Consider the following 13,785-nt stretch of genomic DNA (forward strand, 5'->3'; position numbering starts at 1 on the left):
TTTAGTACATTTTGTATAAGTCTTAATTTTAAGACTTGCAAACAAATTGTAAATATAGTCTGGTACTTTGCTTTTTGGGCTATTAGATATATACACTCAGGAGTATAATCATTCAGTGTTAAATGCATAATTGTAGCTTTTTATTTCTTCTGTGGAAAAAATGTACAGTGTACAGTAAACTGATCTACTAAAATCTCAAAGTATTCAGAAATCAAATTTCTATCTATAAACATACTGTCATTGTAAACTGAACAGGTTCAATATCATGTGCAAAGGGTTTACGTGAGTTATTAATACCGCCATCCTTTGTAACAGCAGTACGTACGTCAGTCTGTTGTCTTCACCGGTAATGAGCCATGTTACAGAAGATGTAGCTAATATAAGTTAGCTTTAAACAAAAGTCTTGTTGTCAAAAACACACATCTACAAACTACAACTCTTAGAACAAAAGTACTGTGCTACAGTCCTCAGAACTTAGTTATGTGATTTTTTTGTCAAGAGACGCTGCACCTCTTGGTTCCACTCTTCTGTGAAGTTTGCAGCCAAGTTTTCTTCATCGTCTGTCCGAAAGCAGCTCTCCTCATCATCAGTTCTTACGTAGCTTTCGTTGTCTGCCTGACTGCAGCTCGCCTGTTGAGAAATGTTTAGGGAAGGTTTGTAAAGAGTGCTGGTTTAAAATGCTGCACCCACACAGGCAGAGCGACTCAAGTCCTCTGCCTGCTGCTTTACCGAGAGAAAAAAGAAGGAGCTGGCCAATTCCTGTCGTTATCCCTGAAAAAGTTAAAAAAGTGAAAAAGCTAAAAAAGTGAAAAAGCTACCTAGGTGAGCCATAGGAACTTGAGCTGTAAACAGAAACCTACAGGGCACGTGGGAAGTTGGAAACCCTTCTTACCATGGGTGGGAAGATTGTTGCCTGCCCTGCCATGGGACCCTGCGGTAACTCAGTCTGCACTGACACAGATTTGCAGATGTTCCCATTTTCCCTTCTGTTTTACCCTTCCAGGATGCTCCATGAATAGGCTACCGGTAGCGAAACCATGGATTATTCCCCTTGCGCACAGTGTTCAGCCGCTCAGTTAAGAGTCACTCGCCATCATGAGCCTCCCCTCACAGGTAAATGTCTGCCCCTCGATTTACGTGCCTGGGTCTGTTTTACTGTGTCTAAAAAAGAAAGGTAGTTACTTAAAGGGATGACTCTGGGTGCTATAGCTCACAAACAGCCTAATCCACTGGTGCACCAGTTCCTCCCTGGTGTTCCTCCGTATCCTGAAGCATCAGTAAGTATCTTAAATTCCTTTAACGGCGGCATCAAAGTTTTAGTTGGTAATGGAAAATGCTTGCTAGATGACTGCTGCTCTTTCTCAGAACTACATCAGGATCTACAGTCAGGTAATATTGCAAACTTCTGCTTTTGGGATATTTATCATAAAGGCGCTGTTTACACACTTGACATCCAAAGCTAAGGAGCTCATCCTTTTCCTCTTGAACTACATCAGACAGAAAACCAATTCGCGTTGCGTGAGACATGATAATAACAGCATAAAGGACCAAATCCTACTGACATTTCTCTTCTACTCATTTCAGGCATAAAGCTGGTCTACAGGATGAGAGATGAAATGCAAATTACTTCAGCAAAAAAGAGTTAAATTAAAGCGGATGAATGAAGAAAGGTCAGGTAGTTTAGCTTGCTGCTTCTCCTTCCTGACACCATTTGATTGTATTAATTATTCAAGCACAAACGCTTCCATCCGATTCCTTAATACCTAGGCACGCCAAATGGTATGATGATCTTAATTTAGTATCAACTTGTGTCAGGCAGTTACAAAAGACCTAGCATTAACATTTTGTTGATAAATGGAAAGGAAACCTGCACTGTAAGTCTAATGAGAGGTTCAGAAAAAATTTCTGCAGTAATTTTAAACAAGTATTTTTTAAAAATCAGACATGCATCTGTATTGCTTAAGTCTGCAAACTAATTTGGAAATCTTAGTAAAGGAACATTTTGCTCTTCACAATTCAGCCAAAAAATGCAAATGAAAGGCATGGAAGAGGTCAGTTCTCAGCTGCCCGTGACTGATTTTTATTGAATCAATTTCAGGGTTGTGTAAATATAGATACATCTCATATTTCTTGATGGTATCATTATAAACCACGAGAGAAAAAATAACAGTGGCTTGTGAAACACTGGATGCATTAAGAGGCATTGACAGTACTGCCAAGTATTCGGGTTTGCTTTGAATTTTCTGGATAAATTACTTCTCTTTGGTGGAGTGCAGAAAGGGTTATTCTAAATTCTCTCAAGGCTTCTCTCTGTGCCACCGCCAGCATTGGGATAGAGAGATTTTCATACAAGAAATAATGAGTACTAACGAACCTCAGAGCTCTAAATTCATTGTAGCTTTTTAGAAATGCCAGAATTAATTCCAAGTTAAGACTCATATGATTTGTCATGTTATAAAACTGTTTCTTGAACTTTTTTGCAACTTAATCCACAGGTTCTTTTCTATTACTTATCATTCGGTGATCTTAAAAACCCCATCCCTATCACTTGTGTGATTTTAGAATGCAATTCACAAAACTAAAGCTGCTTCTTCCCACTTAACTCGCTCACAGTTCTTTTACAGCTTTTTTACACCTACGTGCTAAAAAGGGGACTTAAGGAGAAAAATAAAGAGGAAACCCACAATACAGTTGAGTGAATGTAGCAGACATTTTTGAAAATTACTGTGCCGTCAGCCTGCTGTTACCTTCAAACAGAATGGTCCACATAATGCTGGTTTTTATATATTTGTTCAGGAAAACCCAAAAGAGAGACGCCAAATCATTTGGTTGCGCTAGTAGAGTCTGACTTATGGATGTCAGCAGTTCATCCAGTGCCCGTGTCCTGCTTCTTCACCACTGCATCACTGACTGAGGAGGAAGAGGCTGAAGAAATTGGGCTTGCCAAGGCTGGGGCAGAGGTGGCAAGGGAGGATCAGTTAGCAGCTATCGGAGGGGTAGTTACAAGGACAACAAAGCCAAAATCTTCTTGGCAGCGCTGAAGTACGCAAAAAGGACAAATCACATTTTGGGAGGTTCAGGTTGGACATTAGGTACAAATAAAAACCATGAGGAGGGTGGCACTGTACGGGGGCGGGGGGGACACACACGTTCAGAGAGGTGGTGAAATTTCCATCTGTGGAGGTTTTAAAGTCTTTGCTAGAGAAAGCCATGGCTGACACGGTCTTGTGTTGGAGCTAGACCTGCATCAGGTGGGAGACTGGACCAATTGATCTCCTAAGGGTCCAATCAACCAACGCACCTACACCTCTGAGATGTCCTGAGCTCCTGGCACGAAGCCCATGCTAGGAACGAACGGCAGTGCATGAGCTTTAAACGCAACCAGCCGGCTCCGACCAGCAGTGTTCGGGGCCCTGCAGCCGAAGAGAGGCCAGGGCACAGCTGGGAAATGTGACCTCAGGCAGCGGGCACGGCACATCTGAAACCCGCACTAGGAGCCTGGCTTGGACCCTGGGCTACAGACCCTGCATCCCATCTTCCCCAAACAGTAAACGGCCAGGTCCATGTTGCCAAGGGCTGAAAATGTCAATGGCCAGTGAAATGCACGCTAGCGCAAAAATCTTATTTCCTTCCCAGAGAAATACAGAGATGCAGGGCAGTTCTGTCTTCACAGCACTTAAACAATTTGTCTGTGCCCTTTGGCTTAACCAACAGCCCTTCTCGCAGTGGCACAGCGGGCAGACCACACCATCTCCCTTGGCTCACGGGTCTTATCACCTGACATTTGGCAGTATTCCTAATCTCTGCTGGTAAATATGCAAACAGAGTTTGGAGAAAAAGGGAAAAGATGAGAAAAACATGAAGGTGTTACTCCATAAGACTTCTGTCCTGGAAAAACAGTTAAGTTGAATAATAATTTTTTAACAATGCATTCATATCAAGAAGTTGAGGGGATTTGGTGGTTTTGTGTCAGAAAAATTTTCACCTGTTTCAGTACAAACCATTCAGTCACTTTTGCAATGGAAAATGTCACCTCTGGCCACCCAAAGCCCCAGACCTCACAACATAAGGCTTAGAGTGAGTGAAAGGGGTGGGAGTGGGAATGGAATTGAGTCTTCAGCTTAAATTATTACATGTTTTTGTGAAGATAGAGAAATAGGATCATAGTCAAAAATTGAGAACAAAACCTCTAATAAAGATTCCTCTCTGTATTCCCTCTCAAGTGACTGCTTTAGGTTTGATTTTTATTAGCTTTTCACACCTCCTTTTCTGTTGTAATAATACCTACAAATGAATTAGACACGACCAACCAAAATGTTGCTACGCCAGCGCTAAGAAATCATTGCTTTAGAAAATCTAGGAATTTGTAGGTCTCATGGGAACGTGTCCACTGCACAAGTCAGCGCTTCATTGAAAATAACAACTTCTTAACCACTTTCAGAGATGGAGGCTTTCTGCTCCCATTGGCCACCCTTGGCAAAAAAACATCTGCTATCAGTGGGATAAAGGCAAAATAACATCAAAGTTGCACGTTTCCCTAATTTGAAGACCTGCCTAGAGCCTGCTGAAAACAAGCTCAAATTCACTCTTACTCCATTAAGAATAATCCAAAATATTAAAGTACATTTAACATAAAAAGTAAACTGAAAACATGATTAAACTGTATTTTACATACTACTGGAACTACTTGCTCTCTTGTGAATTTGTTATACCAGATGTTATTTCAAAATCAATTCTAGAGAATAGTATGTAGCACTTTTAAAAATACAAATGCAAACAGAACGCAAAAAGCCTTAATCAAATGACATTAATACCACTTGTCCATGACTGATGAATGAGGAAATTAAAAAAATTCTGTGGCTGGCCATCAGTGGCAATATCACTCATAAGAAGCTATAATATACTATTTTTCCCACCTTTTTAAAAATAGCACAAATGTAATACTGCTGTGAGATAAGAAAGTCTGTTGGCTTTCTACCTCATACGGCCATCTAGGCAATATAACACTGTATTTGTATCATCATTGATTGAATAATATTATCTTAGAAGAGAAAGTCTTGATGCAATTGCTAAACTTCAAGCAAGAACCCAATGTAAACAGCAAAAGCACTTCAGACATTGTGACTGGTATGATCTATTCGGGATTTCATTTTCCAAGGCTACCAAATATTAGCACCAAATAAAATACACACGGTATGACAGTCTTCCACATTCACAAGAGAGTGAATCTTGAGAAGACTAAGCCATACTTATCATGTGCAGACGTATTTATCACAATGTACCATAATACAGAGTTTGCTCTCATGGCTATAGGTGAAGTGCTGAGTTCATTGATTTTTATTGCTAATTTCTATAGGGCCAGGCTTTTACAACTGGTGGGAATGTTTCAGTCTTTGGTGCCGGCTGAAGTGCTCCCCTGGGAGCCAAAAAGAGTTTCACTATGGAATTAACCAGAGCACAGTGCTTTACAAAATTTCTTTTTGACAGGGTTTCACATCCAGGAGACGAGATAGTAGCTCAGTCTCAGACTTCTGCTAATTTGAGACAGGATACGTATTTTCAAGAAAGCTAGGCTGCACGGCAGTGTGCGTTTCCCCACATCACTGTGTTAACCCTGCTTCCTAACAGAAAAGGAAACCTGAAATGGGATTGCCTGAGCTTTATAATTCTAATGAAAAGGATTTTTTTCCAGTTAATATTGCAAATGGTTTGTCTGAATGCTACTACTGTTTAAAGTCATAGTTCTACATAATTGTAACTAAATTCAGTTATATATAACGTTTCCACTATATACATAGTTATACACACATATATTGTTGTTGAAAGATCTATTTTCCTTTTCATGTGACCTGATTTATAACTGACAACTGCAACAAAACAGAGTAAGAAAACTTATTTTTCTGGCTGTCAATGTTTAGAAAACTCTACACAGCTCATATTTTTAACAAGGCTACTGAGAAAACGAATGTAACCTGAGGGGCAACGTTAGGAGAATTTTTATGAGCATTTATTTGGTGTTTATAGTACTCTGGGTATTGCCATTTATTTGCTTTTCACATCCATTTATTCTGCTTTAGCTGCCAGAGACAGCAAGATAGACACTTCAGAAATACCTATCAGCTTTTAACACTGAAAACTGGCAGCTGCTTTCACAAGGTCCACACTTTCCACACTTTAACATCCAAACTCCACTGTCATCAGAAGTTGTAAACCCCTTGAATCAGGGTCAGATTTTGCCCATCCAAATTGCTATATAAATCATAGAACCACAGAATGGTTTGGTTGGAAGCCCACCCAGTTCCAACCCCCCTGCCATGGGCAGGGACACCTCCCACCAGACCAGGTTGCTCAAAGCCCCATCCAACCTGGCCTTGAACACTTCCAGGGAGAGGGCATCTACAGCTTCTCTGGGCAACCTCTGCCAGATTAAATAAGGAGGTCTAGCATAAAGCATGGCATACAAAATCTATCAACAGGAATTGCTGCTAAAGGTGGCACAAGCTAGTTCACTGGTGTTGCTTATCTGAACATGACCCTGCTTCCAACCTGAAGTCCCCATTTGATAGTTGACCTTCGATTGTCTTTAGTTCTGGCTTTGAGGAAGAAACCCAGTTTGCGGACCAGAGTCAGACCCCTATTTTGACTTCTCCTCCCTTTCTGGCCCCGTCACCCCACGGTTCAGTGTCACAGTAGGATGGACAGCACCGTCTCACTGCCATCTTCACAGCAGGGTACTGCACTCCCCTAGGAAGTCAGAAATGCAGAGTTCACAGCTTCAGGTGAGGCAAGAAGGAAATGTATGGTTTCCCATTTCCTGGGCAAATGTTCAGAATAACAGGCTACTTCATAAAAATAGCCATTGTCTGTGTTCCTGAAGGAAAACACAATTGCTGAACTTGGCATTAAACTCAGTGCTACAACTGTGAGGTTGGCACGTATAAGAAACACAACCCGAATAGAGACCAGCAGGGAATTTATAGACCTTCTTGCTTTATCTCTGAATTGCCAGTCTCCAGCTAGTAGCTGAGTACCCTGCACTTTGGATTGAGGCATTTTAAACTTCCACAAGACATCTGAGGACACCTCTAAGGTTAAGCAGCTGGTGGATTGATTGCTTTAATGTTTGCCTAACTCCTGTTTCACATACTAGAGTAGATGTCCCGGTCTCACCAGAAATTATTTATTTCAGTTATCCTAGGAAGACTAAAGCATTGTAAGGAATTGACCTCAGGACTCCTGAAATGTAATCTGATTCCCTATCTTCTGGATAAGGTTTCTCTCTACTGGCTAATACATTTGTCATCATCCCCAGGGATGGAAAGCCCACATTCTCACTCTTACGGACAACTGTGCTGGTTTTGGCTGGGGTAGAATTAATTTTCTTCACAGTAGCTGGTATGGGGCTGTGTTTTGGATTTGTGTTGAAAGCAGTGTTGATAACACAGGGGAGTTTCTGATCGGTGCTTACACAGAGTCAAGGCCTTTTCTGCCTCTCACCCCACCCCACCAGTGAGGAGGCTTGGGGGGGCACAAGGAGTTGGGAGGGGACACAGCCGGGACAGCTGACCCCAACTGAGCAAAGGGATATCCCACACCATATGGCGTCATGCTCAGTATATAAAGCTGGGGGAAGGAGAAGGAAGGGGGGGATGTTCGGAGCAATGGTGTTTGTCTTCCCAAGTCACCGTCCGCGTGATGGAGCCCTGCTTTCCTGGAGATGGCTGAACACCTACCTGCCCATGGAAAGTGGGGAGGGAATTCCTTGTTTTGCTTTGTTTGCGTGTGTGGCTCTTGCTTTACCTATTAAACTGTCTTTATCTCACCTCATGAGTTTTCTCATTTTTACTCTTCTGATTCTCTGCCCCATCCCGTGGTGGGTAGGGAGTGAGCGGCTGGGTGGGGCTGAGCTGCTGGCTGGGGTTAAACCACAACATCAACAAAAAAGAAGATAAAAAGGGTGGTGGCTTAAAATCCTCGGGACTAGGACCGCATTTCAAAAACTTAGAAATGATTTAGAGAATCCTAGGCATCCTAACACAGGTTAAAAGAAGAAAGAAACAGCATTTTCACATACACTTAGGCAGCATAAGGTGCATTACAACTAAAATACATGAGGATTAATTCCAAATAGTCTTCTAAAGTATAATGATACTTACTTGAGAGGAGAGAGAAGGATATTGCACTCAACTTTGCAAACTGACCTGTAGATAACAAAGGATAGAAAAAAAGATGATGACAAATTAAGCCAGTGAGCAGCCAGGCAGTGTATTATTCTGAAGAAAGCCATGCACAAGCCTAGAAATAAAGGGAGCAATTATGGACCCAGAAAATTAGCCCAATGAAAAGTGTCTTACACAATACATCCAGCAGAAGACTAACAAGAACACAACTGGTAGCAGATGGGGGAGGATGAGCATTGTTAGCATTTACACTTGTGCACTAAATGTGTTTTTTTCTGGTACAGGTACTTGTTATTTACAACATGCTTCAAAAAAAAGAGAGAGAAAGAAGCCTCCTTTGAGGTTCCCTGTCCCAGATTTCCTTTTGCATCTTGGGTTTTCTGCTCATACTTTAATACTAATTTAGAGTTTAGCTTGAAAATCTTGCTTGGAGACAAGGTGACACAAAATAACAAGAGTGGGTTTTGACCAACCATCTTCCATGCTACACTACATCTACATGTTTTTCTAAATGTGCTGCTTTACACGAAGTGAGACATTTAATAACATAAAAATGGTTACCATATTGTTACTGAGGTTACCATTCTGTAACCTTAGTAGGAGTTCCTCCTCACAGATTTTTTCAGCTGACAATTGCATTATGATAGCTACAGCGACCAGCTTTTTTTGGCTATCCAGATGAATGCAGTGTACATGTGAGTACAAATAATAAAATAGCCTGTAATAAATTCCAATGGTTTGATGCAAAATGAGAAAAGTTGACCTGGCCACTGTTCAATAGGATACCCTACACAGAAATTTCCCAATTTCCCTTTGTTTTTGCAAGTAGAAAGTTGTGTCTTTATCTTTAGAGACTACTCAGTGATACTAGTAGAAGAAGGAATAGAATAGCAAAGTACCACAAATTAACTGCAGAGTGCAGAGAACGAGCAAAAGCCAAAGCACATGTCTCAGAATCAAGACATGATACTATCCAACCAACTCTTAATTATCCTAGTAGTCCCGTCTAACTTAATACCTTTTCTTGCTTCCCTTAAACCTATTCCCTAATTGGAAGGGCATCAGCTATACTGGGAAGGACTTCACACGTTGTGTGCTTTGGGTCCACGGTTATCAACTAAAAATAGTTTCTACTTACAAGTCACTACTGTCAAATCATTGCCTGATAGGAGCTGACAATCTCACGGACAGTAAAGTACATCATGAAAGTAAAGTACATCATGAAATTTCTTTTGGAAAAATGCTATTAAACAGAACTTGTTTAGAATGAGGACTTTCTGTTCCCTCAGTGAATACATTTTTAAAAGAAATAAGCCTTTATCTCCTTCTGTGTCTCCCCCCCTCCCAGTGGAAACAAATTGTATAAAACAATGGGGAACAAAGTTCACCTGGGTGTAGTCTTGGCTGACCTAATTTAAAAGGAGTTTTATTCTGACATCAATAGGGAGAAGCTTTCCTCCCCTTCTTCTGGGAATGTTGTTGGAAGACAGTAGAAAAAACTCTATTTTGACTGCAGCAAGAGTAACACCCAGTTCTACCGAGTGACATAGATAAATTCTACCTCACAACGAATGCCCTTATTTTGCAGTGCACACGCATACTCTATTTTGTGTGTGTACAACATCCCGCTGTAACCTGTGAAACTCATGTAACACTGTTGCCATATATTGCACTTCCATACTGTAATCAAAGTACAGTCAAACTGGTCCACTGTTCTTTCTGGAGAAAATGGGATTTTTACCAGCAATAATAACATTTATCATTTGATGCTTGACAGCTGTCACCGTTGAGGTACTCCTTCTTTATAACTGACAATTATTTTCCATTACATCAGCAGTAGCTGCTCATCCTGCTCAGAAGTTTAACGGCTGTCATTTTTGCCATTTCCTATCTTGGATAAAAAATTGTGACAAAAACCCCCATGTCACCCACTGTTGCCTTAGTAGATAGTCTGTAACAATTCTGCTCCTGTATCACGTCCTTAAAGATCTTTGCAATGAAATGACTTTTGGCAGGCTACCATGGGCATGTAGCAGACCTAAGTAAACAATAACAAAAAAACACGCTCACATCAACCTCAAAACTACCTGCAATTTTAATATGAGTCAATGAACTTTTGCAAGACTAACTTAACCTAGCAGCTTTACAGAAAAGAAGACCAAAAGAGCAGCCATTCTTCATTAGCTCACGAGCCCGTCAGTCCCAGATTCTTGTCTCCAAAGTGACTGGCAGTGGACACTAGGGAAAAACTACCAGAAAAAAAGGCTAGATTTTGCTAGCTACCAGCAATCAGCAGTTTAAAGCAATCCTGCCCAGAAGGTGCTTTTGAACCTCATTTCCATACCCCTGATCTCTCAGTACATGCTTAATCCTGTTTTTAGCCCATTTATACTTTTGGTCTCTGTTATATTCTGTAGTGCTGAGTTCCAAATTTTCATTGATCACCATAAAAGAAAATAGTTATTTTTGCTTGCTTCAGCTCTGCTCCCAAATAACCAAGCTTGGTGTGCCCTCCTACTGACATTACTACCAACATTATAAGAAGTAATGAATTTTATATTAGGATGGTCCAAGTCAGAAAAACTTAAAAACTAGTGATAGTCATTACACCAGGTAGAAGTTGAGACTGCTACACAGACAGGACAGCATATCTACAGAATTCCAGTTCCCCGTGGCAAATTTGCTTTACTCAGACTCTTAAACAAAAGCCCTTTGAAAACTTCCTCAGGGGGTGTTTAATGACAAATCCCCAGGCTTCTCTGTACTAGATGCTTGTTGAATACTTGGTCCTCTGGGATACAATTCATTTCAGACCCTTTCCTCTCCTTCCAGATTCTGACAATGACAATAACACACAGACTGCAGTTGAGCTTCAGTTCACACTGGAGAAACCATTATGGACCTTTTTTGCTACTGGAGAAAAAAAATAATCTAAATATAACAAGAACTCAGCTTGACATCACCAACCAGCCTCTATGGCAGCGGGGAATGAGGTCTAAGTGACTCGGTGTGCACTGGCAGGGAACAGGCTCAGGGGCAATTCTGTCCCACCCGATACCCTGGTAAGCTGCCCTAAGGACTACTGTTGTGTGCCTCAGGCCGTGGGGTCTTCCTGGGTATGCATGGCTAGATGTATGTGTGTCTGTGGAAGAGAACAACAGCAGTTTCTGGAATGTGACTGCACTAGTAACTGAGAAGCTATCATGCCCCAGGGCCCAGGACAGGTTAAGAAGGGCAGTGGGCAGCTACGGTGCATTATTGTTTCTCATTTATGGAGATATATGGGCAGCTGGTGTCCTTCTCCCACCTGGTATGCCTCATCCTGCAGCTTCTGCTTCAGGTACTCCTCCATCTTCAGTTCGTTCTCCAGCTGGCGGACAGAGTCATTCTCATAATTTTCATCATCTGCTCTGACATAGGGGTCTCCATCTTCTGTAACCCTAAAGACAATTATTAATAAATAGACTCCTGAGATGAATGACATTCAGAGTCAATAAAACTTGCCTTTACTGTAAGCTATGAGGAGAGCGGGATACTTTCAGTCCAACCACATGCTCCACTGGCAGTGGAAAACAGTTCTCCTATTTCCTCCCTCCAGTGGTCTGGTATTGATGAAGTAGACCAAAGGGCATATTCTGCTGAAGGTGTTTTGGGGGTACAGCGCTATGGAATTGAGTAACAAAAGTTCCTGATAACTTGATACAAAGAGGTTGAACTAAAAAGAACCGGAAAGATGCCTACTGTCTTTGATAGGAATATTCAGGTTCTAAAAATAAACCGGTTTGTTGATCAATTGAGTTGGTCAATAAAAACCATTCTCCCTTTTCCATTTAAAAACTTCTCTTTTTCCAGTGGGCTCCAACAGGTCCCTCAGTCTGGATAAGCAGGGAATAGGACTGCAAGGCATATTAGGGAGCACAGCTGTCCCACAGCCATCCAGGCTGGATGTGAGACAGCTCACTCCTGAGGGCATCCTATGTTCTGGCCTTTACTGTTTACAGAGCTCACTATTATCTAACCATGATGCTGTCCTCGCTTGGATTTTGGCATTTATTTTGGTAATCAAATAGAGAGGGAGGGAAAATATTACACGCCGTGTGTTGTTTTCAACAGAAAAAGAATGAGATTAAGAAGGCAAATGGAGTAGGTGCCCACATGTCACTGCGGATGGAGCCGGTGGCAGCGGCGCTGTGGATGTACCCTGGCTTCCGGGCATGGATCTGCGCGAGGAAAGCCTTCTCAGATGTTGGGGACGGAACAAGGTCATCAAAATGAGTCCGTCCAAATTCAGAATCCACATTGCTTTCTGTCTCGCTGCCCACTTCTGTGAAGCAAAAGGTGACACATGGTTCCATTTAACTTTCACAAGAGTAAGTACACTTGCCTGCTCCTCTAAGCCTTTCTCTGCCTTTCCAACTTCAAATGCCACCTCCACATAGCAAGTATATTATTCTACATACACATATAACAGTATATTATTCTATATATGTCTGCAGAGCTAACAGTTTTCTTCTAGTGGTGGGACAGAATAGTGAAGCTTTTGCTTATCTCTGTTATTAGGTAGGATATTTTTAAGAGAGTACCACAGACAGCATTTTACAACAGGTCCTATATATTCTATACTGAATGAAATTTCTAAAGAGTGAAATTCCACTGCATACGGAATCACAAATACACTTCTCAAAGTTTTCACTTTATCCAGCTGCACCTCTACATCCATGGCTTTCAGAACTGCTATACTCCTGAAGCTGTAATTTACAGATTTTTTTTCTAAAAGCATAAAAAGCTTTGAAGACACATTACGCTGCTTGTTTGTCGGTTTATATTTTCCTACCTCCCATTTTTTCAAATACATGTGAAATGTCAATGGGGTGACTATCCACGCTCGTTAGCCTCACTCACCAGAATTGAGTTCTTTTACCAAAGAAGACATGGTGTTGGTGATTGAATCTGCTGCCACCAGCAAATCATTTCTTAAGTTTCGTCTTGCACCTGAAGCAAAAGACAGACAAAGCGCAGTGTTACTATTCTTCACAAGACATATGTTTTCCTGTCGAAAGCTGTTTTAACCCTGTTGAAAGCTGGCATTGTGATAATTCAGGGTATCAAAGTCCTTACGAGGGACGCGTGCAGAAGAGTTCTCTGCAGAATGGCCTCATTTACTTCTGCTGTATGCAAGAGCAGAAGCCTACCCTCATGCTTCATTTAATCACAATGCCAGATATGTGGAGATTATTCATTGCCATCAAGCTTGCATTTGTGTGGTGACACCAGCAGACCAGGCCTGGAAGATTAAATCCAGCGTGAACTCATTTGCAATGTCTGTGGGGGAGGAGGGAAGAAATGAAGTGTTTTCTCTAAGTTCCCACAGCTCTGTTTAATGACACCATTATTGCCAGGTATTTCCCAGATAATTATGGCAAATGTTGAAGAAACATACTTGACCTCATCAAGACTGATATGGATTTTTCTTCTCTGCTCCCCCTCAGCCTCCCCTGTAGCTCAAGGACTTTCTTGTATATTCCATAATTTACTTTCTCTCTCTCTCTCTCTTTTTTAAATAAAGGAAGCACTACTGCCTCTCTAAACAGCCCCAGGCTGCTTT

At 41.4% G+C, this 13,785-nt stretch overlaps 1 protein-coding gene across 1 annotated transcript in view; it reads right to left on the minus strand.

Annotated features, from left to right (window-relative positions):
• Positions 1-13,785, minus strand: part of LOC104164455 (dystrobrevin alpha-like) — a gene marked incomplete at its 5' end in the record, with an annotated part of 42,552 nt that continues 28,767 nt past the window's right edge. The window contains 5 exon segments of the mRNA XM_009703788.1: positions 1-630; positions 8,157-8,201; positions 11,488-11,620; positions 12,336-12,504; positions 13,083-13,172. Coding sequence (XP_009702090.1) covers positions 8,184-8,201; positions 11,488-11,620; positions 12,336-12,504; positions 13,083-13,172 — 410 coding nt within the window.

This window comes from Cariama cristata, unplaced genomic scaffold (assembly GCF_000690535.1).
Source record: "Cariama cristata isolate BGI_N322 unplaced genomic scaffold, ASM69053v1 scaffold4157, whole genome shotgun sequence".
In the NCBI taxonomy this organism is placed as follows: domain Eukaryota; kingdom Metazoa; phylum Chordata; class Aves; order Cariamiformes; family Cariamidae; genus Cariama; species Cariama cristata.